The sequence below is a fragment of the Catharus ustulatus genome, chromosome 4 (genome assembly GCF_009819885.2).
Source record: "Catharus ustulatus isolate bCatUst1 chromosome 4, bCatUst1.pri.v2, whole genome shotgun sequence".
Taxonomy (NCBI): domain Eukaryota; kingdom Metazoa; phylum Chordata; class Aves; order Passeriformes; family Turdidae; genus Catharus; species Catharus ustulatus.
The window spans coordinates 6,486,556-6,510,948 of NC_046224.1; the positions used below are offsets into that span (position 1 = coordinate 6,486,556).

At 42.7% G+C, this 24,393-nt stretch overlaps 1 protein-coding gene across 1 annotated transcript; it reads left to right on the top strand.

Annotated features, from left to right (window-relative positions):
• Positions 1 to 738: 738 nt before the first annotated feature.
• LOC116995892 (proline and serine-rich protein 2-like) lies at positions 739 to 24,129 on the top strand. The gene is given in 5 exon segments (XM_033058983.2): positions 739 to 852; positions 10,028 to 10,225; positions 20,073 to 20,325; positions 21,155 to 21,267; positions 21,270 to 24,129. Coding segments are annotated over 4 exon segments (1,398 nt in total). The 5' UTR covers positions 739 to 852; positions 10,028 to 10,063; the 3' UTR covers positions 22,140 to 24,129.
• Positions 24,130 to 24,393: the final 264 nt, after the last annotated feature.

Below are 24,393 nucleotides of genomic sequence, written 5' to 3' on the forward strand. Positions count from 1 at the left end.
GACCAGGTTCAGAGCTCATCCAGCCTGGCCTTGAACACTTCCAGGGATGGGGCACTCACAGCTTCCCTGGGTATGATCGGGGCAGGTTTTACCTCAGGGTTCTCTGAAGCAGCCAAAGGTGTCACTGTCCCCTCCTGCACTGTGCCCACCACGGCACCCAGCTCTCTGCCCTCACAGGTGGCTGTGGAGACCCATGTTCCCCACACAGTGGAGGGACACAGAATCACACAATCGGTCAGAAGGGATCACAGTGGTGAAGCACAGGGTTGTGTCCCGACAGTCCTGGAGTATCCCCGGTGAGGGAGACTCCACAGTCACTGCTCAGGACAGAAGTTCTTCCTCATGTTCAGGTGGAACTGCCTGGCCGTCAGTTTTGCCCTTTGCCTCTTGAGTGGCATCACTGAGCAGAGCCTGATCCATCCTCTGGCACCCGCCCTTTAGATAGTGACAGACATTGGTGAGGTCCCATGTCAGCCACCCCTTCTCGAGGCTGATCAGGCCCATGTCCCTCACAAGTGACATTCTCCAGACCCTTGACGAACTTCGTAGCTCCAACACACCGGGCTCCGCTCTTGGGGCAGCACAACCCCTCAGCCCCGACAGCTGAGGGCACAGCCCTCCCTCACGCCCTGCCCCAAGCGCCGGGACAAAGGCGCGGTCCCGCCCGGGCGAGGCGGAGCCGGGTCGGGCTGAGCCACCGCCCGGCCGCTTTATCCGCCCGCCGTGGGTGGCGGCCGGCGCAGTGCGCATGAGTTCGGAGCGGCAGCTCGGCGGAGCCGCTCCGGCCACCTGCCCGCTCTCCGCCCGGGCTCTTTCCGCCCTCGGCTGGGAGAGGCGCGGACCCCAGAGCCGGTGAGTGCCGCCCTTCCTCGGGGGGCTCCCCTCGCCCTGCGCTCCCCCGCCTGAGGGGTCTCCGCTGGCGTGAGGGGCGAGCTCGCTCCGCTCTGCCTGCCCCCGGCTCGCTCTCGCTGTGGGGAGAGGCCGCGGAGCTGCGCGCCCCTGCCAGCCCGCCAAGGAAACGGCTCGGCGTTGCTCTTATTACTCACTAATAGGTTTTTAATTATTCTTCCCTCCTGTTCTGGGAGCAGCGGCGGCCGGGACGCCGGGTGCTCGGTGCGCTGCGCGGGCTCTGGGCGGCGGGCGAGACCGGCACAGAGAGCGGCACAGCCCCTAGAGCGGCTTTGGGCTCGGGTTAGCTTTGGTTCGCAGGCGGGGAGGAGAAAAACTATCAGCGAACTGTGCCCTGCCGTGTGTGAGGCTTGGTTCCCACTGCTGAGCTGTTAAGGATTTTTTTACCCCTGTGGATTTCTTGTTCTTCCCTAGCATAACCTAAAATTCGCTTCTGCTAACCAGCAACTTCAAGAAAATAAATTTAAGTAAAGGTTTCGTACCGGTGAAACTTTGATGTGTGCTGTTGCTGCCTGACTAAGGGTGATGAGGAGCAGCTGCTTTGTGCCTCCTCTTTGCTTTCCGACTGTCTGCAATGTCGGGTTTCCTTTGGAAAAGCTCTTGGTGTAAACCGCAGATTCTAGCTCAGGATACTTTCTTCCCCTTCCCCCTGTCAGGTGCCTTTTCCGTCTGGAGGTGGTAAGCGTGGGATGGCTGGTGCTTCTTAGGTGGTTCAGGCGAGGTGTAGTGCTTGTGAAGAAAAAGCACAGCCTTAAAAACACTCCCGGGATTTTCATTAATCCGGGATCTCAAGGGCATGTTTCCTGAGTAGTTTTTGTTCTAGTGTGGCAGTGAGAGGAGGTTGCTGGAAGTGGAGCTCTCTTGTGCTCGGTCCTGTGTATGGGTGTAGCAAGAGATGATTCCTGTGGTAACAAGCATGCAGCTGAAATAGCAGAGAGATAAGACAGCCTCTTCTGTATCTTTCTAAACATTTTCCAAGGATTTTAAGCTACAACAAGTATCAGAAATGTAACAGTTATTTCCTTTCTCCTCCTTTATAGGAAAGACACAGAAGGAAAGACTTCTTTCCAAACCCTAAAGCATAAGTCTTGGCTTTAAAAGCTTTTGCAGTCGCTGGCTTATACTAATAAAAAAGTATTATTTTAAGAGTTTGACACAGATCCTTGACTTATACAGCATTGTAGATAGCCTTCCTTATACAAATTCTGCTTTAAAGAATTATGATAGTGGCTTTTCTCCTTCCTTTGCAGGAATTATTGTTGTATAAGGGAGGAGCTGATGCTTAAAGAATAAAAGGGGGGAAAAAGATGTTGCTTTCTTGGGTCTCTAATAAATGAAGATATTAGTTATTGAATAGGTTTTCTCAGCAGTGTCTTTCTTATCAAGGATTTATTTGGAGGTTTTACTATAGAGAGTGAATGAGTAGAATGAAGTTTTATGACTAAGTACAAGTAATGCCTGGCATTAGAAAGGAACAGGGAGATTTCTATATTGCACCTCTGTTTTGTCAGTAGTAAAACTCTTCTCACCCTACTAGTTATAGCTGCTTATTCTCTGCATGCCTCTGAGAGAAATATTAACCAAGAATGTTGGCAGACGATTGCTGGTTGGATATAGTAACTGGAACAACTTAACTCCTGAGCAGTTGACAAGTCTCAGGCTGACTGACCTTCTGAAATACTGGAGCATGAAAAGAAATGAGCATATGAATGTGGCTTTCAAAGCCAGCCAGCCAGGCTGTTACTGTTACCAAATCCTCCCTCCTCCTTTTTTTTTTTTTTTTTAATTAAAGAATAAAAGCAAGTGATTTTAATTTCCAGTATAACTAACTGCTTAAGTATATTCTTTTCAATGGGGTGTGTATGGATTATCCCTGTATCAAGTAAAGTCCAGGGCCAAGACTCTACTGCTCTGTTTTGCCAGTGCTGTTTTCAGCTTTGTTTACCTTGGGCAGGAAGACCTTTATGTACTTACATAGGAATGAAATGTCCAAAATTAGTTAATTTTTAAAGTAAACACTCATGCTTTGTGCTTCAGACGTCCTTGCTTTCTTCCTCACACCAGCACAGCAGTCACAAAAAGAAACACAGGAGAGCAGCTTAAAATCCAGCTATGAGACTGCAACGCAGCTGTACTGGGGCTGAAAATTGTCTTGCTATCCTAAATACTGTGTAAAACAGGATTTGGCTCACCATTGCTATGACTGTAGCAGCAGTTACATAATGAAACCCTAAACCCCAGCAATGCTGCACCTGTAACAAGACAGAAGTTGGCTAATTACAGAGGCGTCTGTGCCTGAAATTGTTTATGTACACTTCATGGTTCTAAAGTGTTGGCTGTCACAGATAGCACCACCCTGATGTTAACAGGGGAGATTTTAAAAAGAGTAACTTGAAAAGAATGGGATGCTTTCCTTGTTGAAATTTGCATAGGGACATTTAAAGTCAGAGGAGAGCTCAGCCATCTCTGGGATGTGTTTAAAACCCCATCTAGGACTGGATGAGGCAGCTCTGGGTATCACAGCTGGTTTTCCCACTGAGCAGCTCCTGCACAGTACCAGTGAGACCCTTATTGTTATCCCTAGGTAAGACCTTAATCTACAGGAAAGTAACTACTTGTAGTTTTATTTTTAGTTGGGGCAGGAAGGGATTCTGTCACTGTAAATGAGTGGGAAATGTGAGCACTTCAGGGGTCTTTGGTGGTTTTATCCACAATGTTGTATAGGAACCTTTGCCACTGGCCTTCATTTTGGGCAGCAAGGTTCAGCTGGTGCTGTTGCTGATGTAGTGAACTGGGATCAGAGTTTATTTGCAAGGGAAAAGGCAAAGATGTGTGGGCACATGCATCACAGATTTTTTTTTTTTTACCCTGATAAATTCTGTCTTGAGGATGGACCATCATCAAATCCTGCACTGCCTTAAAAGAAGGAGCACTTCCCGAACACTGCAGAGGGGAAGGAGTATGAGGCAGTGATAAGCTATGCTCTCATGCTGGCTTGGTCGTATGTAACAAAGTCTCCAAAGCATTGGGTCTCAAAACAATGGAAAGGATGTTCTTGAAAATCTGGAAAGACCGGTTAAGAATGAAGCACAGTATGGAATCCTCATTTTCTGGTATCATCAGGCTTGGATGTCAAACATGGTCAAAGGTGTGACCTTAGGCATTTTTTCTGAGCAAAGCATGATTTGGAGAATTCAGTGTAGTAACTGAATTATTACTTAGGCGATGAAAATGTTAGTTTGTGATTGTTTCCTTTCTTTTAAAGTGGTTGCTACATTTGAGACCCAATTCACAGAATCATTTAAACGTTTGATGGAATGTCCTAGTGAAGTCAGACAGATTTAAGTTTCACTGAATTGCTGCTTTGCCCATCTAGTTTTTTTTAAAAATGTATGTACACAGGATTAGTTATTTCACTGTTGGCAGCTCTCACAAATTCTAGTGCAAGTTGTATGAATGACATTCAGTGTGTTTCTTGAGGGTCCAGCTTCCAGCTTTAGAGGACTGAGAGAATCTTTGTTTTTAGCTCTAAAACTAACGGATTTTGTACCTCCCCAGCCTTAGAGGAAAGTTTGAATTGTCAGAAGTGTGCCACAAAACCCAGAAAGTTTAAAACAAAATACTGAGGTTACATACATTGAATTCTGGGAGACTTGTATGGTTGTTGTTGTTGTTCTTTAATTACTTTGATGTAGTTGCATATCTGCCATGAGAGCCCCCCGAGTGCACACTTGGCTAAACATTGTTCAGTCCTACCAGTCACCTGTTCTGCAAATCAATATTGATGTCCAAGGAAGTGTCTATAAAAATGCTGTTGGCTTGGCTCTCATTTAGCAGATCTTACTGTTGTGGGTTCTGTCTGTGTATTTTTTTTGTTGTTGTTCTTTTTCCATTAATGCTCAGCATTTCTGTTTGTCTGGCCATACTGTGGGGACAATGCCTCTCTAAACAAGGGCAGGAACGTTTCTGGGTTATTAAATATTAAATAGCCATGACTGTTTTGAATACTCAAGGTTTTTCATGAGCAGATAAAGACTGTGAATCATACTAAATGTTATCACAAGCTTCTACATTTATAATGTAGAGATGAAAAGTCAGAATTTAACCACATTGGTAAGTTTTGGTTTACCTTGGTTCCTAAACATCAGCTGTTGTCTGTTGTTACTTTTGTTTTGTTTCTTTCTGTAAGAACAGCTTGTAAATTTACTGTCTGATTCTGTGGGGTTTTTATGTAATTCAGCAAAACCTCATCAGTTTATCCTCTGTACTCCTGGAATTAGTCAACTTGCCTGTGAGGTTTGGCCCCTGTAGTCAGTACTGTTAATTTGTCTGTTCTTTACCAGAAAGTTTCAATCTTACTGTATATCACAAGAGTAGGGTTACCCCTGAAGGTCAAGGATTTACTCAGTATTTCACATACTGGAGGAGGTAAGAATTCAGCTGCTAATAGCCCTGTTTAAAAGGAGGAAATGTGCCCACTGTAAGTAACCATCAGTTAGTTTTGAGGAGCTTGGAACAGCAGTGGCTCGGTGAAGGCATGTCATGGGCCAGCTAGTTTTGTTCAGCTCTGGTCATGTACAGCTGGTTCAAAGGTATGTTGCAGGAGCACTTAATACAAGGAAAAATTCATGAGGTTATTAGACACAAATACCTGGCCTGTTTAGGGAAGCCCTGTGGTCTCCTGACCACAGCACGCAGGAATCTGAATTAATTCCTGCTCTCCTTTGCCTTGTTTTACTGCTCTGCTGCCAACTGTCAGAGGCTGATAAAGGTCTCCAGTCTGCCCCTCTACCATCATTTTTGTAAAACCCATCCCATGGTAACACTTTTAACGACCACAGAGTGTTTCCGGATGCTTAACTCTCCAAACTCAACCACCAGTGACTGACAGTGTGTGCAGAGCTGAGCGTGTGCATTGCTATGTCTGTGCACAGCTGACAGATTAAACCAACCTTGAAGTTCATTTCCACTTCTTGTTTCAGTTGAATCCCTGAGAAAGAGCTGGTTAAGAACAAAGGCAAAGTCTGTGTGATGCTCAGAGTACAATGAGGCTTAGAAATCTATCTTGAAATGTTTCATGCAAAGAGTGTTCTAGAAATTGTACATATAGTGAAAGGGACAGACTGATCTTGTGCCCTTTTAAAAATGCATGATAATTTTCTAAAAATTGTCAACTCACCTTAAGTATATTGTGCAGTTAATGGCCTGGTGCTGTCTGCTGACTTCTGGCTCCTGGCTTACGTAGCAGTTGATTTTTAGCATTTAAATGTCTTGCACTTTTGTGGGATTGATCTTTTTGCCTATTAAGCTAGTCTTCAAACAGGATTGTTAATAAAAAAAAATCTTTCAATCTCCTGCTACTATAGAAACAGTCCCTTGTAAATGCTAACATTGAGCTTCAGTGAAGAAGTAACCTTAGTCAGCAAAACTATAAAAAAATCCTTTTTGAAAGGACAGACCGCACCTTATCTTTGATGGCAACTTAATACATTCTCTCTGAATTCTTTGCCTCTGTCAAAGCAAAATTAAATCTTTGGAGGTGAAAGTCAGTGCTAACTTCAGAATCTTTCAATTTCCTCCTTCTACTCTCTGAAAAACATGCATGATATGTGACTTGTGTTGTTTTAAATATCTCATGAAGGCTATCTCTAGTGTAACCAAGAAGTGATCACTTTAGATGATAGAATCACATCTGCCCTAAGATGCATTTCTGGTTTAATATCTGGGATCTTCTCTCCAAATAGTACTGTTCCTGTCACACTTGTGTGCTCCTGTGTCATAGTCTGATATTTTTTTATTATTAATCCCTAGTGGTATAGGCACACATCTCTTAAGCCAAGCTAAAAAATACCCAGCTACAATGACTGAACAACAAATCCCATTGTGAACAACTTTCATATTTAATGAATGTCTGAAGGTCAGGAGGAACAGCTGCTTGTCGTCCTGCTGCTCCTGCTCTCTGAGCAAGGTTGCCTTATTTTTGAACCTTGATTGTTACCTTGGCAATCCTACTGAAACCAACCATAGGGTCTGGAAATGCATTAGATTCTTGACTATTTCTATCTTAAACCTATAAAGACTTCCACTTGATAGAGATGACATAAAGAGGGTGAAGGGACTTGAGTGTTAACCATGGTTAGGAGAGGAATGTGTCTGTAAAACATGCTGTATGTATTGCAGCAGTGCTGGGCAGCCTCATGTCAGCTTCAGCTCTAGACACTGTACAAAGGTGTAGAAGTTTCTCAAAGCATAAAAACCTCAGCTAAGGGCAGAAGAAATAATATGAATGGATTGAGATTTTATTGAAGTGTACCTTTGATGGGTTAAAGATGATGCAAAAGATAGAAGGGGAAAAAATCTTCCCCCAACCTTTTCTGCAGGCTCACAGGCCATTGTACAACTCCCAAGCTTTTCTGAAATGAGTAAAACTCCCAAAGAAGTCACAGCTCCCAACACAAAAGCAGGACTGGTGCTGTAATGTTTGATACTGGCTCTTGTGTGGGCGGCTCTCTGAACCAGTCACCCTCACTGCCTTTAGTCATTGTTCAGGAGCTTTGTGAAACATCTGAACTGGAGCTCCAGAATGAGTAATGGCAGCTTGCTGGGAGCAGAGTTATTTGTTGGTATTTAGAATTCATGCCTTTAATGTTTATTGCTGGTGAATCTGAGTGTTCCTGCTGCCATGAATGCAGATAGCCTACCATGAACTTAGTCCTGGTTAAGCTGAGGTATTGCTGTTGGAGAAAGCAGGACAATACTCATAAATACTTCTCCCTCAAAATCTGGGCCTCTTGATTTGTTTCTTGGTAACATCAATTAATATATTCTCCTGGTTAGTCTTTAAATGTAGGTTTTATTTATGATATCTATTGTAATCTGCAGCAGTGACCTCTCATAATGCAGTCCATAAAACGTTCATAGTTTTGAGTGTAATTGTAGAAATCTCTTAGGTGCCTCTAGCACCACTGAGGGACTGAACAAACAAGCCATATTCAGTTTATATTAGGGACACCTGGATAAAAATTTGATACTGCAACTTAAAAGTGCTGAAGAGAAATAATACTTAGCTTGTGTTGAATGTCAGTAGAAGTACTTCCCTCTTGCTGGTCTCTTTTCCATCTGAACATCACCTTGACAGTCATAGGATGGAATCTGCAGTCAGTGGGAGTTTTCTGTGAATTTGAGAGGTGTCATGATTCTCTGATAGTCTTGCCTTCTAATAATTATACATGTATTTATGTGCTTGTTCACGTGTAGGATTTCAGAGGAGTCAAGATTTTCACTGATAATGTTGACTTCCAAAAATTGCATAGATTTTCTTGTGTGGATGTTTGTGTGTGGCTTTTCAGCACCAAGAGGTTTGTTGTAGATGGAACTGCTGTTGCAGGATATGTTCCATGCCTGGGCTGCTGTTTTCTTGTTTAACTTTCTGCAACAACCAAAGGTACAGCAGCTGCCTCAGTGCTCCTGTGTCTGCCTGCCCTGAGAATTTGAAAACCGGGACCATGAGCATGTTTCTACCTCTCTGGGCATCACTTTAAGTCCATTATCCTGAGGATGCATTGTATCATTGATAGCTAAAGTTCTTAATAGAAAAAAAAAAGAATGTTCTTTTTATATACAGGTAAGGCTCAATTTGATCGTTAGACCTAATGCTCATAAGGAGGGCTATGAGATGTTTTTGTTGTGGCAACCCAGTGCTCTGGATTGTGGATGTGCTTCCAAGACTTGCTGGACTGCAGCCTAGCTGCATTGTGTGGGAGCTTTCCCACAGGACGTGCTGGAGCTGCGGCACAGGGACGCACCTCTGGTAATGTCATAGCCCTCTCCTGGGAGGAGGGAGCAGCGGGATGGAATTGTTGCTCTGTATTGGCAGATGTTATCTCACTGCTATGAAACACTAATCAGCTTACCAGAAGGCTCTGGTTTCTCAGCCCTCAGCCCACAGCTGTGGGGTGCAAGAAGTAATCTGATTGAATTGGAAATGCAGGCTTGACTTTGCTTCTCGTGTCGCCTCTTGAGCCATAATAAAGGGAGAAGCGCTTGGGAAGCAGGAGCATCTCATTTAATTTGTGCAGTGTCAGGGGAATGGTGTCCATTTCCCAGCTGGTTGCATATAATGTGGCACCTCAGAACCAGCTGTTTTGAGGAGTGTGTCACTGCTGTTCACGGGTCACAGGCAGGGTGGGTGAAAGGATGGACTGTTAGCAAGCAAGGCAATTTCCCGTGGCAAAGGGTGGTTTAATGTATCAGAGTGAGAAATGAGACAGGTTCTACATTTTGCCTATCCCCTGCTCATGCTGTTAGTGCACTAAGATGACTTTTGTGTTTATGTCCTTGAGAATAAAAGAAAGTTCTGCCAGAGTGTTTTGGGAGATGATGACAATTCAGAAGTTTTACAGTCCTGGGCATTGGGAAAGCTTAAAAAACTGGGGGCTTTTGCTCCAGGGAGTGTTGGTGCATATGTCTATTTCAGTAAGTGTCTTCCAAATGTACAAGTACTGTTTCTTCATGGCTGAGTGAAATAAAAGCTCTTGAAGCTTTAAAATGCAATTTGTAATGCGCTGGTGCAAAAATGGCACCAAGTTCTGCTCGTGGATCTTTCACCAGAAGCAGGTGGCATAGAGCTGCTTCAGTAGCACAAGTTAACTGCAGCAGTTGTTAGGAAATGAACGGGGTTCTGTTCATTTCCTCATGTGATCCCATAAATAGAATTCTTGTTTAAAACCAAATGAAGATAAAGGTACTTGAGCTGGGCCAGCTGGTATCTCAGCCAGTGGGATTTTATTACTCTTAATGATGTGCCATAATGGAAAACACAAACTGAATTTGTAGGATAAGCATATATGCAGGGTCCTTGCTTCTACCTGTCCATTGATGTCTGGTTTGGAAGCGTGACAGATGGGGTGCAGAACCTTTCTTGGTTGGATTTTCAGTCATCTTTCTGAACAAAGCCACTTTTTAAAAAGATGCCTGTAAAGCGGTAGATGTGTTTCAGAGCATAAAGATATTCCCCTTATTAACTTGTGTGGGATCTTTTTCTGCCATTTATTTTCCATTCCTTTCCAAGTGTTTTAACAAGCAGATTTAACCCCATAGCACGTTGTTCTGTTTCCAGACATGAATAAAACGAGCAGCCTGACGTAACACACTGATGGCATCCTGTGCTGCGTCGGGATCAGTAAGTCAAGAAGGTGTGATGCCTAGGAACCTCCTGGTGGATTCTCCTGAAATGGCATCTGAAATCTCTCCAGAGCACACACATGGGAGCGTGGAGAATCATGGCAGCCAAGCTAGATGCAGAAATCTTGCTTTGGTAAGTATTTAATGAGCCTTGTGCTTAGCGATACAGATTACATTAACAGCTCTGTCCCACATCACACAATTTTTGTTTTATTAAGGTTGATTCTTGCCATTTCTAATCCTGAGTGGTTGCTGGTGTTGTCTCGCTTGTTAAACTCAAAGGCCAGAAATAACTTCTCAGCTTTGGTATAACAGCTTGTTATTCTGGCCTGATTGTCTCTGAGAGCTTGGAGAGTGCTGCTCTCCAGCCCTTCCTCCCAGAGAACCAGGAATGGCAGCAAGTGCTGCTCTGCCCTGGCTTTCTTAAATAGCTCATAAAGAAACTTAAGGATAAGTGTGTTCTACACACTGCTCTTTGCTTAATCTCTTTGTTGACACTCCTGAATAAAGGTCTCAGCTTATTCCACCTTAATTAGATGAGTAACAAATATGTCACCATAAACAAAGCTGTGCTCACATTGGTGTGTATGAGTGTGTGGCCATTTAAATTGTGAGTGAGTAACTGAGGGAGTAGGATGCACTTCTGCATTTTTCCCAATTAGCAGGGTGAATCAGGCAGTGAACTCAACAGTAGACTTTGTACTGTGACAGGCTAAGCCTAGAAAGCAGGTATGGTTCTTTCTGAATTTTTATCATCCCGACCATTTGAAAAGCATCCATTTTTAATTGAGAAGAGAGCATTCTGGTAAACATGCTTGCTCTAAATGGAAATCTGAATCTCTGTCTTGCTTTAAACATGGAATTAAGCTTTCTGTCTCTTTCCCTCTGCCCTCCCTAATAGTTTCCTTTCAGTGTGGTAGTTTTCTGTGAAAAAGTTACAAAACCTGTATTTACCTGTGTACCTCTGACACACTCATGGTTTTGTGCTACTTTGTGAGCTTTCTGGCACCTGGAGGCAATTTGAATGCAGTTCCTTTTTTTGTTGTTTCTACTGAAAATACTTACTGTTAAAATGACACTGTATCCTTCAGCTGTGTTGCTAGTTAAAACAAGCACAAAACACAAAATAACAAAAGCACACACACTAAACAAGTATGAAAAAATTCAGTTCCTTAACTGTTTCTGATCTGTTCTAGAAAAAAAGTCATGAAGGGTCAGGGTGGGGGAGGTTAAATATATCATTTGGACTCAGGAAGTTAGTGTATGTTTATTTTATGAAAGCTAGTTGAATTTTAGAGAATTATGGTGGAAGTAGTACTGTGCTAGAGAATTGCAATTTAATTTCACACAGAATTGCAAATTAATTTTACTTATTACTCTATCACTATTTCCAGGTTAACACTGTAATAGTCAATCATGTTTCCTTGGGTTTTATTCTTAGCTGCAGTAGCAGGCATGAGACTAGACATTTGAAAAAATCAGTATTGAATAAGAAAGCTATGTATAAATCAGCCTGTTTGTACAGTCTCATCCTGGGTCTGCTGTGTCAGAAAATGACGTAAATCCCCTTGGTCCAACTAGATCCTGCCATGTGATAGCCCATATGATGATGCATCAGCTAGAATTGGAATCCCTTCCTACTGTGTAATGCAGTAATTTATAGATGGAGTAAAAGTTGGCTGCAGGCTTAGGCAATTCCCATCAGCCCTGTGAATTAGCAGTTCAGAGCCTTTTGTTTGTCTTGTTGGAGTTTGGCATAAAGACAGGGAATTGTTTATCAACAAATTTGTGATGTCACAGATCCCTCTCCATTCTTTTTCTTCCAGCAGTGTAGTAGGCAGCATGTCCAATAAGGCTGGCAACCTGCATGTGTGGAGTAACAGGCTGGACAACATCAATTCTTCTCAATACAGGCGTAATTTCAGTTTCTGAATTTGAGAAGAGGTCTGTGTTAAACTGAACATGAAGAAAATTCTGCCTGTTCTGCTAATTGCTAGAACATGATCCTAGAGACATTATGTTCTTGCTTCAGTACTTTTGTTATAAAAGTTCAGAAGATGCAGAAGCTTTGATGGCCTAATAAGAAGAAAGGGATAGGTAACTTTGTGTAGAGAAAGAATTTCTGTTATGCCAGTTCTGAGAAAGGAGGGGATGTATTTTCAGGTACACTGGACCTTCACTGGACCCTGAAGCAGATGCAGCTAAAGACCTAACTGCCTCTTCATTTATCACTTTCCTGACTCTGTTCACCTAGAGACAGGGCAAGAAAGGTCAGGGTTGGCTTTGATTTTTTGGGTCTTTATAATGGCATTGCAAAGGAAAGAAGTGTGATAATGCTCCTTATGACAGGCCTGTACTGCTGCAGGTTTCATCCTACTTGATTGTAAAAAAACAGGCTCTTAAGCTTCTCAGTGTCAAACTGCTTTAGTCACTAAATATAACCTTTGTATTGCATCTGTGGAATTTAAACAAACCCAGGGATGTGATAATAGGGACAAATACTTGGACTGGCTTTAGCCTTTGCTGACTGCTCACAGCTGGTCTGGCTGACTCCTGGCTGGTCCTGCATCCTGTGTGTCTGTGCAGGCATTGCTTGCTGGAAACTGGTTGTCAGTTTAGGAATGGCTAGGAGATGGACATCAATTGCCATGTGCTAAAAAGGTCTTAAAATCCTGTTTGTGGGATCCTTCCCACTCAGCTCTTGTCACTTCAGTTTTATTTTGCCAGATTTCTCAGCTTCTCTTACCTATAATTAGTGATGCTTTCAGATAATCTTTGACAACTGCAGGCCTCTAAGCCAACTTTATTTTTTTTTTTAATGGAAAGCAAGATGCTGCCTTGATTTTAAGAGTATTTCCATAGGGATTATAGATGTTCAGGTCTGGATTTATTCTGCCAAATCTGTCGCAGGAGGTTGAGTTAAGATGGGAGGAATGTATGCCTTGATATGTTCATCTCACATGAATGTTAGTAACCATAAAAGCTGTTCTATATGAGGACATTAATTTGCACATATATTTTGGTTTCTTTTTTAAGAAGAGGTATCCATACATCTGTTTGACAGAAGTGAATTTTCTCGCTGCACGGAATCAGTTGCACTTATCCAAGGATGAGAGCAAACAGAAGCACTCTGTTCTTGGCAATTCTAGCTTCCAGAACCCAGTCTGTAATGACACTGCCTGACATGTGGTATAAGAATTAACTTGCCATGAAATACAGTTGCAGCAATTTAAGGACACTTAATTTGAAGATAAAACTAGGTCTTGGGTTTTTTTGAAGCAATTTGTCTTGTTCCACTGACTGAATAGGCACAGACCAGCTTCTTAAAGCCAGTTCTTCTTCCAGTGCTTCTCTCTGATAATTGGACTGGGTATCTATTCTCAGCCATGAGTAACTGCTTTAGTTCCTAAGTGTGAATAATGTGCTAGGACAATTGTGCTACCTGTGAAAACCATGGCAGAGGTGCTGGTTGTACCTGAGGTGAGCTGTGTTAGTTGGAGCTGCACTAATGAGCTGTGTCAGTGCTTTGGATCTGTTGCTACAACTTCAGTACTTTACCTTCTGTATCTGAACATCTTACTGAATGATAGCTTTGAGTGATAGTGAGTTCTTGTTATTCTTGGTGGATCTTGTTTTGTATTTTATTTTTTGCCTTTGGATCAGACAGATCCTTGGTTAATGCTACAGTTCACCACCACTCTTCTTGGGACAGTGGTGACCTCTAGAACTTGTTCAAGTGACTGTTTCATTTGATCACTAATCAAATGGCTTAAACTGGGAGAGACCATGACTCTAAAAAGAGATTTTTGTTTGTACTGATTGTTATTTTTTCACAAGCTTCCTCTCTGGCTCTAACAAGACTTCATAGCCAGGCACTGGAGATGGTTTGTCACTCCTGGATCCCTTGTATGGTACAGCTGACATTGGTTACATAGACGTGAAGAGCAACTATGCTTTGAGTAGTTCACACACTCAGCCTTTTGTCTCAGGGGTGATCTGTTTGTTTTGTAGTTATGGTGTCTCTTGTAGCCTAAAAATTCATTGTTATGATCTTTATCCTGTTTTGGATCAGTACAGATAATTCAGATACAACAGACCTGGCATTCTGAGTGCACCTTCTTGACATCTCTTTACCTCAACCTCCCTGAAGAGAATCCACTGGGAATCCAGTGTGGATTTAGGGGTTCTGGAAAAGGACAGATCATGTGTCTGCTAGCCCACTGCCACCTTTTTTCCTCACAATTTGAATGAGTTTTGTGATGCTGAGCTGCACTTCAGGTACATTCAAGGGAAAGTCCTGAGAGACTCCTTTAATAAAATTAATGTGTTTTTCCCCCTTGACACTGATACTCCACAGGCTTTACTGTGCTACAAGACCTTTCACTGTGTCCAGGGACTTTGCCAAATAACAATACACAAAAAATGAGAAGAATTTTTTACTGTTTGCTTTGTATGGATACAGCTGCCTTGGGGCAGGTGGAAGCCATTCCTTACAGGGTGTGGGGAGAGCTGTGCTATGCTTCATCCACTTTAAACTGATCTTAGTATGACCTGGAAGCAGTGTGCCTTGGAAAAATAAGAGCCTGACTCTCAGCTAGGCATGGTCTTGTTGTAAAATGTGCTAGTGAGAATATAGATCCTGAAGGCAGTTTGGGCTCTGTGCACAAACTGTATCATTGTGCTTCAAAGCAGGATCTGGTAGATAGAGTTTATTCCAGCAGGTGGGCAAATCTGCTTTTTAAACTGTGCTGACAGGCATTCCTGAACTTCCAGAGTGTTTTGCTATATTCCACTACTTTTCATGGAATACTTGCATTAAAGTTTCTGTAATGTGAAAGCTATCATCTACTTGTCTCACCTTCAGTGAATGTAGAGAAGATTTGTTCTGATTATATGGGTGGTCAACTTTTTATGTATTAAAATACACGCAGTGACTCAGGGCTGCATCTGCCCACCACCCATTCATCCTCCCCTGTTCTAAATGTAAATGCTCCATTATCTGAGCCTTCCTGTGCAGTTAAGCTCACAGCACTCCGTGCTCTGTTCTGGACCCTGTCCAGCCTGGCTGCATCCTTTCCAAAGTTCAGCAATCTGAACCTGAACTCTGTGTTCCGAATAAGGATGTGCTGTCATGTCATCACCCTGGTTAATATATCCCAGAATGAGATCTGCATCCCTGAACAGCAGATTTTTCCCCTCTTTATGGCATTTAAACTGACAGAATCACAGATTGCCAGTACCTTGCGGTAACTTCATCACAGCATCATTTTTTTGCTCATCTGTGAGTCCATTATTCGGGGCTGTGTCATAAAGATTTCACATCAAGGTATGTGACATCTTGTGCTTGCACCTATTGGTCAAGTCAATAATCCTCTCATGAGAAATGAGCTTGGTGTGAAATTATTTGATTTTTTTTTTTTTAATGAAAAATTTTTGGTGACTTTTGCCTGAAATGTCTCCCCATTTTTCTCAATGTTGTTCTAACACAATTTCTTTTTCCCTTTAATGTCTATGGGCTGATCAGCCTAATTTTGTTTATCAAAGAGGCCTTCAGAATTTAAGCAGATATTCAGCTTGCTTTCTTTAAAAGTAGGTTAGCACTAATTTTGTCAGTTTATGACTTCAACTCATCTAGATTATCTTTTAAGTACTTGTAGATAATTTGTTTCCTCACTTAGGACCTATTGATTATATGCTTTGCTACCTCTTACGAAGAACACGGGTACAATTATGCTTGTAAACTGAAGAAAACAACACTCAGTATTATAGTCTTCTTCACCAAATGAATGGTATTATCAAAACCATCAGATAGTGGGTTGTAGAGGAAGCACTTTTTGACACAGCACACAATTATACTCTGGAACTCCCTGCCACAGAATGCTGTGAATGCCAGTCATTTCCATGGCTCAAACAATAAGATGAATTCATGCTAGAAAAGCTCATTAAGGGCTATTAAATACACAGATGTGGGGAAGTCTTTAAGCCATGTATGGCTGGAAACTGGAAGGATTTAGAGGAGGAAAAAACTATATCCATCCAATATACAGCAACACCCCCCCAACCTCCCTCCCTAATCCTGTGTGTTCAGAGCTGCTGAAGACTGCTGAGCTGAATGGGCTTTTTGGTCTGATCCTGTGTAGTAGTTCATGTTCTTAGCTATAATTCACTTGGTTCCAGCTTCAGTAACACAGCATTACAATCCATTCCATTTCCCTTTCCTGTAAATCTAGTCAGAGGTACTTGACTTCTTCTGTGTTAAAGTAGAGCTGCCTTGTTGTTAACAGACTGTGGCCCAAGTGATGCTACACTGGCCTTTGTGCTACACATTAGAATGGTTTCTCTCTTCATGGTTCTTTTGAGAAGCATCCAGTCACTTCTTTCCCATGGAATTGTCCCCATTAATTCTTCAGTGCTGTCAAGTGATTGATAAATCAGTTGAATCTGGCATTCTCCTGGTATTTTGCTAATTGAAGCTTGGTTCCTTAGCAGGTTTTAGAAGATTTTTTTAAGCACTGCAGGTGTCTTGGGATTTCCTGTGGTGTTCTGTTTCTGTCAAAGCTGTGCTGGTCTTAGGATTTTAGATCTGGATGTGATGTTCAGAATTTCTTCAGATGTGTATAAAACTGTGGGCCTCTGGATATTAAGTTATTGTTTTGAACAGGTAGGAAAGGAATCAACAAATCTTTTCTATGAAATAGATTCTATGCTTCTTTCCTTTCTCTTATTTCTTCTTTTTCCTCTTTTATACCAAACACTGTTATAACAGACTCTTTCCTGTTTGGCGTAAGCAGGAAATGTTTGGCTGCACAGAGAACTAAAATATTAATGCCAGCTGAGCATACTCAGCTATTTCAGCTGTTTGCATCCCAAATTTCTTCTGTCCAAGCAGTCTTTTTCATCCTCCCAATTTAATGTAATTTTAAGCTGAGGCACAATATTCAAGTTTCAAGTTCAGGCTGTCTTTGGACAGTAGTTTTAAAGTTTGTAGTGTTAGGTGTGTGTGAGGTTTAGTTTAGGGAGCTGTGTTTGTGTATCAAGAGTAGGGAGCAGATGGAAACTATGAGGTGAATAACTCGAGTAGCTGAAAAGACTTTTCTTTGACTGTTAAAAAGCACAGATTCATCAAGAAAAAGGGAGACCTGGAAAACCAGCCTGGAAAGAATATGACCTGTTCCAGTACTTGGAATATATGGAAAATGAACTAATTGCAAATAGACTTGGTAACCTTCATTAAAACTGGCATCTTTAAGTTACAAGAATTCCTCCCATGTTTCTGAAGGCTTTACTATAATACAAGTAATACAGGTGGGAATAAAGCAAGTCACTGCTTGCTTTACATCTCTGAGCTCCTTTGGTTTGACCAGCCTGAGTAGGTTTTTATTTTCCACTGTGATTGTGTGTCTAAATTGGGATTGTTTCCTTGGCTGGCAAACTGAAACATGCCTTGCCTGAGGGAGTTTCTATCCAGACTGGATGCCTTGCATCTCAGTACAGTGCCCTGGCTTAACACTGCCTGTTCTCCAGAGCTGTTGGTTTTAGTTTTGTTTTTTTTGTTTGTTTTTCTGATGAAATGTGTCATTGATCATCTTGAAGGGAAACTGCATGAGGAAACAGATCCAAGTGCTAACAGAGATGAAGTTGGCCTTTCACATCTTGGTATGCTATTTATTACAAATGTGTTAGCAAAGGGATGGTTACTCAATTTAGATTCTTTACCTAAAGGGACACTGCTCATTTCAGCAAGATCTATGAGGGATGGTTAAATCAGGCAAAGCTCTCCTGCAAATCTTACCTGGTGTGGAAAAATGTTCAGTCTTGCAGCACAGAAAAGGATGAAAGGAAGTGCTTTTGGAAGTCTTTGCTTCCTTGCTTTTTTCTTTGTTCAGCTCTTGATCAAACAAGTTAAGCTCGTGTAGGAGCAATTTTTTTAGCTGCACACAGTAATTCCTGTACCATGCTCTGGATTTGTTGCCACTGAACTTCTTAAACACAACCCTCTCTTCTTTTTCTTTGCCTGTGTAAGTCTGGCTCTTGCAATGAGCTCACTCTCAACAAAAAGTTCTTGGAGCCCTGTTCAGCTCCAGCTCAGGGCTACCTAACAAGGGCTCCTTTCCTGTCATTCTCTCGCCTACTAGACATAGCAGCCCTATGAGTATTTGGGTGGGGAAGGAAGGAGATTGCAACATCCATTAAGGAAAAAAAACCCACACACACACATTAAAAAAACAACCAAAAAACAGAAAAGGAAGGCTTGTCTGTCTCTTGCTTTTCAAGTGCAGCTGTAAAACTTTCCTTGGCCTTTGAAAACTGTCATGTGGTGGGTGCAAGCTGTGGACTGCGTCAGCCTTTGAAGTTCATCTTTTAAACCGGCAGTGGCAAATGGCATCCAAATTTTAGCTTTTGTAGCAGTTTTGCTGCAAGCTGGAATAAGTTACTTATTCTGACAGTACACTGTGGACAGTAAGACTAAGTTAGAAATAACCACACCTCTGTGCATCTTTCCCACCCACCAAATGTTCTATTGGCCACACAGGCAAAGGCAGCTAAGAGTCTCAAAGTATTTATTTTCTCATCTGTAACACTGAGTGCTTGGAGATCAATTGCCACTGGGTACAATGCAGCACATTATATTTCTTAATCTATGGGCATACTTTGCTACAGAGCTATGTTGTTCTTATTTTTAATGCTGAGAATGGGGATAAAAGCTTTGTGCAAGGAGTTAACAGGTAGAGCTGCACACAGTTTTTGTTTTTTTTTTTTTTTTAGTCTAATCTAATGTAAGATGATCTGAACAGGCATGGTGAGTTTGAAGCAAGTTGTGCTGCCCTAGCAAGAACGTGCTACCTCTTGGATATTTGCACTGCATACCTTTATGTATTTACCTAAACTCTCCCAGCCCTCCACTGAGAAGTAGCCTTTTTACCCAGTCTGCACATGCAGTGAGGTGTCCTTGCTGCTTCTCGTTGAGTTATTGACAGCAAAGTTTCCAGTATATGCTTGGCAGGGGAGAAATTCAGTCCAGAAAAGCAAAAACCTCACTTACTTTTCAACAATATATACTTGCATTCCAGAACTTACACAGGTCTCTTGGGAAATGTCTTTCCTGTATCCATTGTCTTAATGCAGTGCCTTTCTTAATCATTCTTTGTCATTTCCAAGTTTCTGGAAAAGTGAGTGTTTCTCAGGGTGGAGGAAAAAGAGTTAGTGCATTACTGCCCAGCTTTGCATAGTGATGATGTGCTAATCAAGTTAATTAGGAGCAGTGACTCAGAGAAAATGAAGACTGGATAATCCAAGCGAGTATTTATCACTTCTGTGGTCTACAGGATTATTTCCTACTGAAGAAAATAGCTTGAGGCACTATACTGCTAGGGGAACAGGTCTTCATATTTATTCTGGGGTTTTCCTTTCTGTAACTCTAAGGTAAAATCTTTAGAAACCCTCTCCCTCCTTACTATTACTACTATTATCTCTTGGTAATTTCTTGTGTACCTCTGGATAATTTCTAGTTTGTAGTGACAGGGACACTTCTCAGCTTCAGCTTTGCCTCTAGAATCCAAGTCATCCTTTGGACTTGAGCAAAAACGGGAATCAATCCATTTCTGGGACTGTCCTGAGTGCACCCTTTCCCTCCCATGTTGTTCCCCAAGCCTTGTCCCTGAATCTGACAGAGAACACATTTTGCCCCAGTTTGGAATCAGAAGAAGCCATCTGAACCCTTGCAAAGGCACAGGTGAGAGTAGGGTGTACTTGTTTTTTTCTTTTTTTTTTTTTTTTTTTTTTTTAGTAGCTCTTATGGCTTTTATGGTCTTTTAGTAATTTATTCTGTAGAACTCAAATGAAGACTTCTTTGCTAAACTAAATTATGTAATATCAATTGCTGCTCTTTTGGTTTTTAAATTTTTTTTGTACTCTAGCATTGTAATGTCTAAATGTCTTTGGGAAGGTGTCAGTTTTCCTGGTTTTCTTTTTCCCCATAGGATGATGAAAGTATGAAATACTTAACTCATGAAGAACAGGATGTTCTCATGTTCTTTGAGGAAACCATAGATGCCTTAGAAGATGACTTGGAGGAGATGGCCCTACGTGACAGTGGCATTCACTGTCAGTCCCCAAGGTCAACAGAAGAAAATGTGTCCAGCCATTCAGAGACTGAAGATATCATTGACTTGGTGCAGTCAACACCTGAGAGCAGTGACCATGAAGGCCCTTCCAGCAAAGATACAGAACCAGGTAGTTGTGTTTCTTGCAAGTGTGGATTTTCCTTTGATCCTGTCCTGAATTATTCCAGTTCTCCATAGATACAGCTAAAGAAATTCTGTATCTTCCTTACTACCTCAAGATAAATCTGTTACTCATCAGGAGCTCTGGTTTGCCTCAGGATTTTAAATTGCCTTGGGGGGGTTTGAAATTCTTGCTGCTACTGTAACTTTTTTCTAATTTTTCCTTTTTCCCCCTGGGGGTCATGCAGCTAGTGAAGTTGCTGGTTTGTCTGAACACAGAGTTGTCACTGTTGGGCACAGTTATTGCAAACAAGGCAGACTGTATTCGTCAACCTGTTCATGCTCTGCTCTTTCTCCAAGAGTTTTAAGATAGCAGATTGTTTTTAGTGTTGCTCTGTGTGAGACTGAAAGGCACACGATCCTATCAGTGAGTTTGTGACAAGATAGCACGTGGCATGTTGTTTTTGTCACCCTGTAGAGTGTGTTCTCTCTGTGTTTGGACAATGAATCTATCAGCTAGTACACACAGTGGGATGTAATGCATCCTCTCTTGATTGTTTTAATAAGAAATAAGAACTACAAAACTCTTATGGAAGAGCAGCCATTGAAGCACAGTGAAGCAACATGCAGCCTATGAGTGAAAGGCAGAGGGAGGGCTGTGACAGTGACACTTGGTGAACGTGGTGATTTGAGCTGAGGCTTCAGTTATAGTTTCTTCTGGTTACATGGGCTGAGTTGGAAAGGTAGGGAAAGAGGAAAATGCTGCTAAAAGAAGCATTTTAGCTTGAGTTCTGCTCTGTGTGAGGAGTTAATGATGTCTCTGCTGCTTTGCCTTTTAGTGTTGGATGCCACTCGGCAAGCTGAGAGCCCTCAGCCAGCTGTACCTGCTGAGCTTCGCCCGCACCCCCCTGCACTGCCAAGCGTGTCTGAGGCCCTGCCTCTTCCTCCTCCACCCCTCCAGTGCAGCATCCCAAGCTGCTCCGTTCCGTCCCCACTCCTCTCATCATGGCCCAGAAGATCTGTGAGCAGCAGGTGGAGAGCCGGGCGCGCTTCCCCGGCGCCCTCAAGGAAGGGAATTCTGACAGGAAGAAAGCCCCGGTAGCCAACGGTGATCATTCCACAGCACCCAAGCACCCTCCTGCCCCCGCCCCCAAACTGCCCCGGTTCCCAAGCAACATCAACATAACAAATGTCAGTGGCAAGGAATTCAGCGAGACCATTTCCAAAGCAGCGGTTAACGTCCAGGAGCGGCGGGCTCAGGTGCTGGCCAACATCAATGGGGGAGCTCTTCTGGCAGCTGAACTGGAGGAGAAGCTGCACAAAAACGATTTCTTGTCACGGAACAGAAGTTCTTCCTTACGGGATCTCTCCTCCGAGCAAACACGCTATGAAGCCCTGACAAAACTTGGTCTAGTTAAGGGAAAGCCAGCTCAGGACCAAGTGGACCATGCCCCAAGCACTCAGCAGCTTGATGTGCAGCCCAAGCAGTCACAGGCTGTTACCAATGGATACCAAAACATCCATGAGGTTTTAAAAAGTGAGCCCAGCCCTTTCCTTCCTATGGGCAAAACTGTAACAATCAGACCAGAGGTGGCTCTTGCCACTAACAAAGTCAGCAGCGCACAGCAGAGCACAGAAAAAAGCTGTAATGATTATAAACAAGCTGGTGTAAGCCTGGACATGAGGAGGAGGTCGGGTTCACTGCCTAGACCTTCAGGATTTCGATCCCAAGGGATAACGGTGAAGTTTTCCGGACGTGGCTCAACTGAAGAGGCCAGGAGAGAGGCACTCCGGAAACTGGGACTGCTGAAAGAGACTGCATAACTGGATGGGAATGTTGTAGCAGTGGAGGGAAAGTCATAGCATGGCTTTGTGCTAGAACAGTCCCAACAGGATTGGGATCAAGTGGATTGGAAGAAAGAAGGGAAAGTTCCCTGCTTCAGGCAAGCCAGGAAGGTCGTAGACACTGTGGAATGGCCACTTATGTTTATCCCAGAAGGACTGGCACCACATAGGGTCATGTACAGCAGTGGGGTTTGGCTCTCCTTCCTACAGAGATACTCATCTGTTGCTCTTTGTGACTAAGAGGAATTTTATTTAATTAATGCTGGACCGTAGCAGGCAGCATCTCGTTAATGAAGTGTACAGTGCAGTATTGTTGTACATAGCAAACTGAATGGCAAGTCTTGCTTTTGCTCTTTCTGAAGCCAAAACAAAGAGCTCCGTCTGTCCTGCCCACATGTCTGTCCATGGGAGCTCGAGATAATGTCACAGCTGAAATTTCTGCCTCTGTGACACCCTTCTGTGACTTTTTGTTGTCTGTGTTATCTGGCTTGGCTTCTTTCCCTGCCAGCAGTGGAGTCTTCTGCTCCCTCACTCTGCCTTTGACTTCAAAACTGTGCACAGGGTGGCTTCTGCTTCGACCTTCTCCTGGACAGAGCAGCCCAAGCTTTGAATGCGTGACTGCCTCACTCTGCTGCTGCACCTGGAGTCTCCCTCCCTTCCCAGCCACCTGCTTCTGTCACGCCTGAGCGACCCAAGTGTCCAGGGAAAGGCACCAGGAAGGCCTCAAGGATATGCACCGAGCACCGGATTTCACACTGACAGCCAAAGAGTCCCTGACAATCTGTGACCCCAACTGCTCTGTCCCAGGGAGGCTCTCGCAGCAGAGCAGCCATTGGAGCAAGTTAACTTTGTACCCAAAGTGAGACCTGTATGTCAAAAGTCTTCTTTTGCATTGGGGTTCTTGGGAAAGAACTGCTACTTTTTGAACAGTAACTGCACTACGCAAATTATAAATTCTGTTACTTCTAAAACTGTCATTTGGTCTTCCTGTAGTTTGACAGCCCTAATAATCCTCTGTTCACAACCTTATTTGATTCTGCCCTGCCAATGCATAACAGAAGTTACAGCCAAAATTCTTGCAGGCTATGTGGAGTTTCAGGAGAGCTGCATGTAGGAGCACATCATTCCTGAATGGTCCAAGTTGGTGGTGTTTTGCCTTTGTTCAATAGACAAGTTTGTAAAGACGGTCCCAAAATGTGCTTGTGTTGGTATGTTTTTGGGTCTGTTTTTTTTTTTAATATGGCAAAGCTGCCCTTCTACATTGAAACTCCTTCCCATTTTGTATTACCTGAAAACATCACAAATAGCCACTTTAAAATCAAATGCCAAACTCTTGATTTTTTTGTGTGTGGGGGTTTTTTTGGTTTTTTTGGGGGGGTTTTGTTTTGTTTTTTTGTTACTCCACATTTGATTTCTCGGTGTTTTGGATTTTTTTTCTAAAGGGAAAAACTGACTGACTGCACTTTGTAAAGCCTCGACCAACCCACTCCTTCTCCAGTACTTAGCAATAAACCTTGGAGAAGAGGAGGGGTGGCTACAGCAGAAACTGACACACCCTTTGGTGAGGAGCTCTGACATAACTGTGATAAACAAGTTTGTAGTTCTTGTGATAAAGTATTTCAAACTTGCTGAGCTGTGCTTGTAAACGAAGCTGTTGTGAAGGAAAAACCTTTGTGTCATTCTCAATCTGCCTCATAAGTTAAGGGTTTTTTTGTTTCGTTTTCATTATCTGCTTGTGTTTGAATTTTTAATTATGTTCGTATGGTATCTGGCTGGGTCTGTTATGTAGTTATTCTTTTCAGCGTTTTCCCTGGGTAAGCGATCATGTTCCTCATGGTGACAGACTTGCTATACATAAGCAATCAGTAATTAAAATATGTGGCCATTCCTGGGCTGGCAGAGCACTTGGGCATGCATAATCAAACGTGAGAGGTGCTGCTGAAACAAAAAAGGCTGCTTGTGTGCTGCGAGTAAAGCACAGGCTTGTTCTGCTGGCTCTGAGTCTGTAGTCCTAAATCAGAAAGACAAGAGAGCACAGAAAATACACCCAAGCACGTGCTGCAGTGCAGGCTGGAATGGAGGCTGACATGTGGATGATAAATCAAAATTTATTAACATAACCTGCTAAGTAAATTTAAATGTTTCATGGCCTTTGTGCTTTTAGATCCTGATAAAGCAAATTCTTCATTATGAATGTGAAGTGCATATGAAGCAATCTCCACATCTAATCATT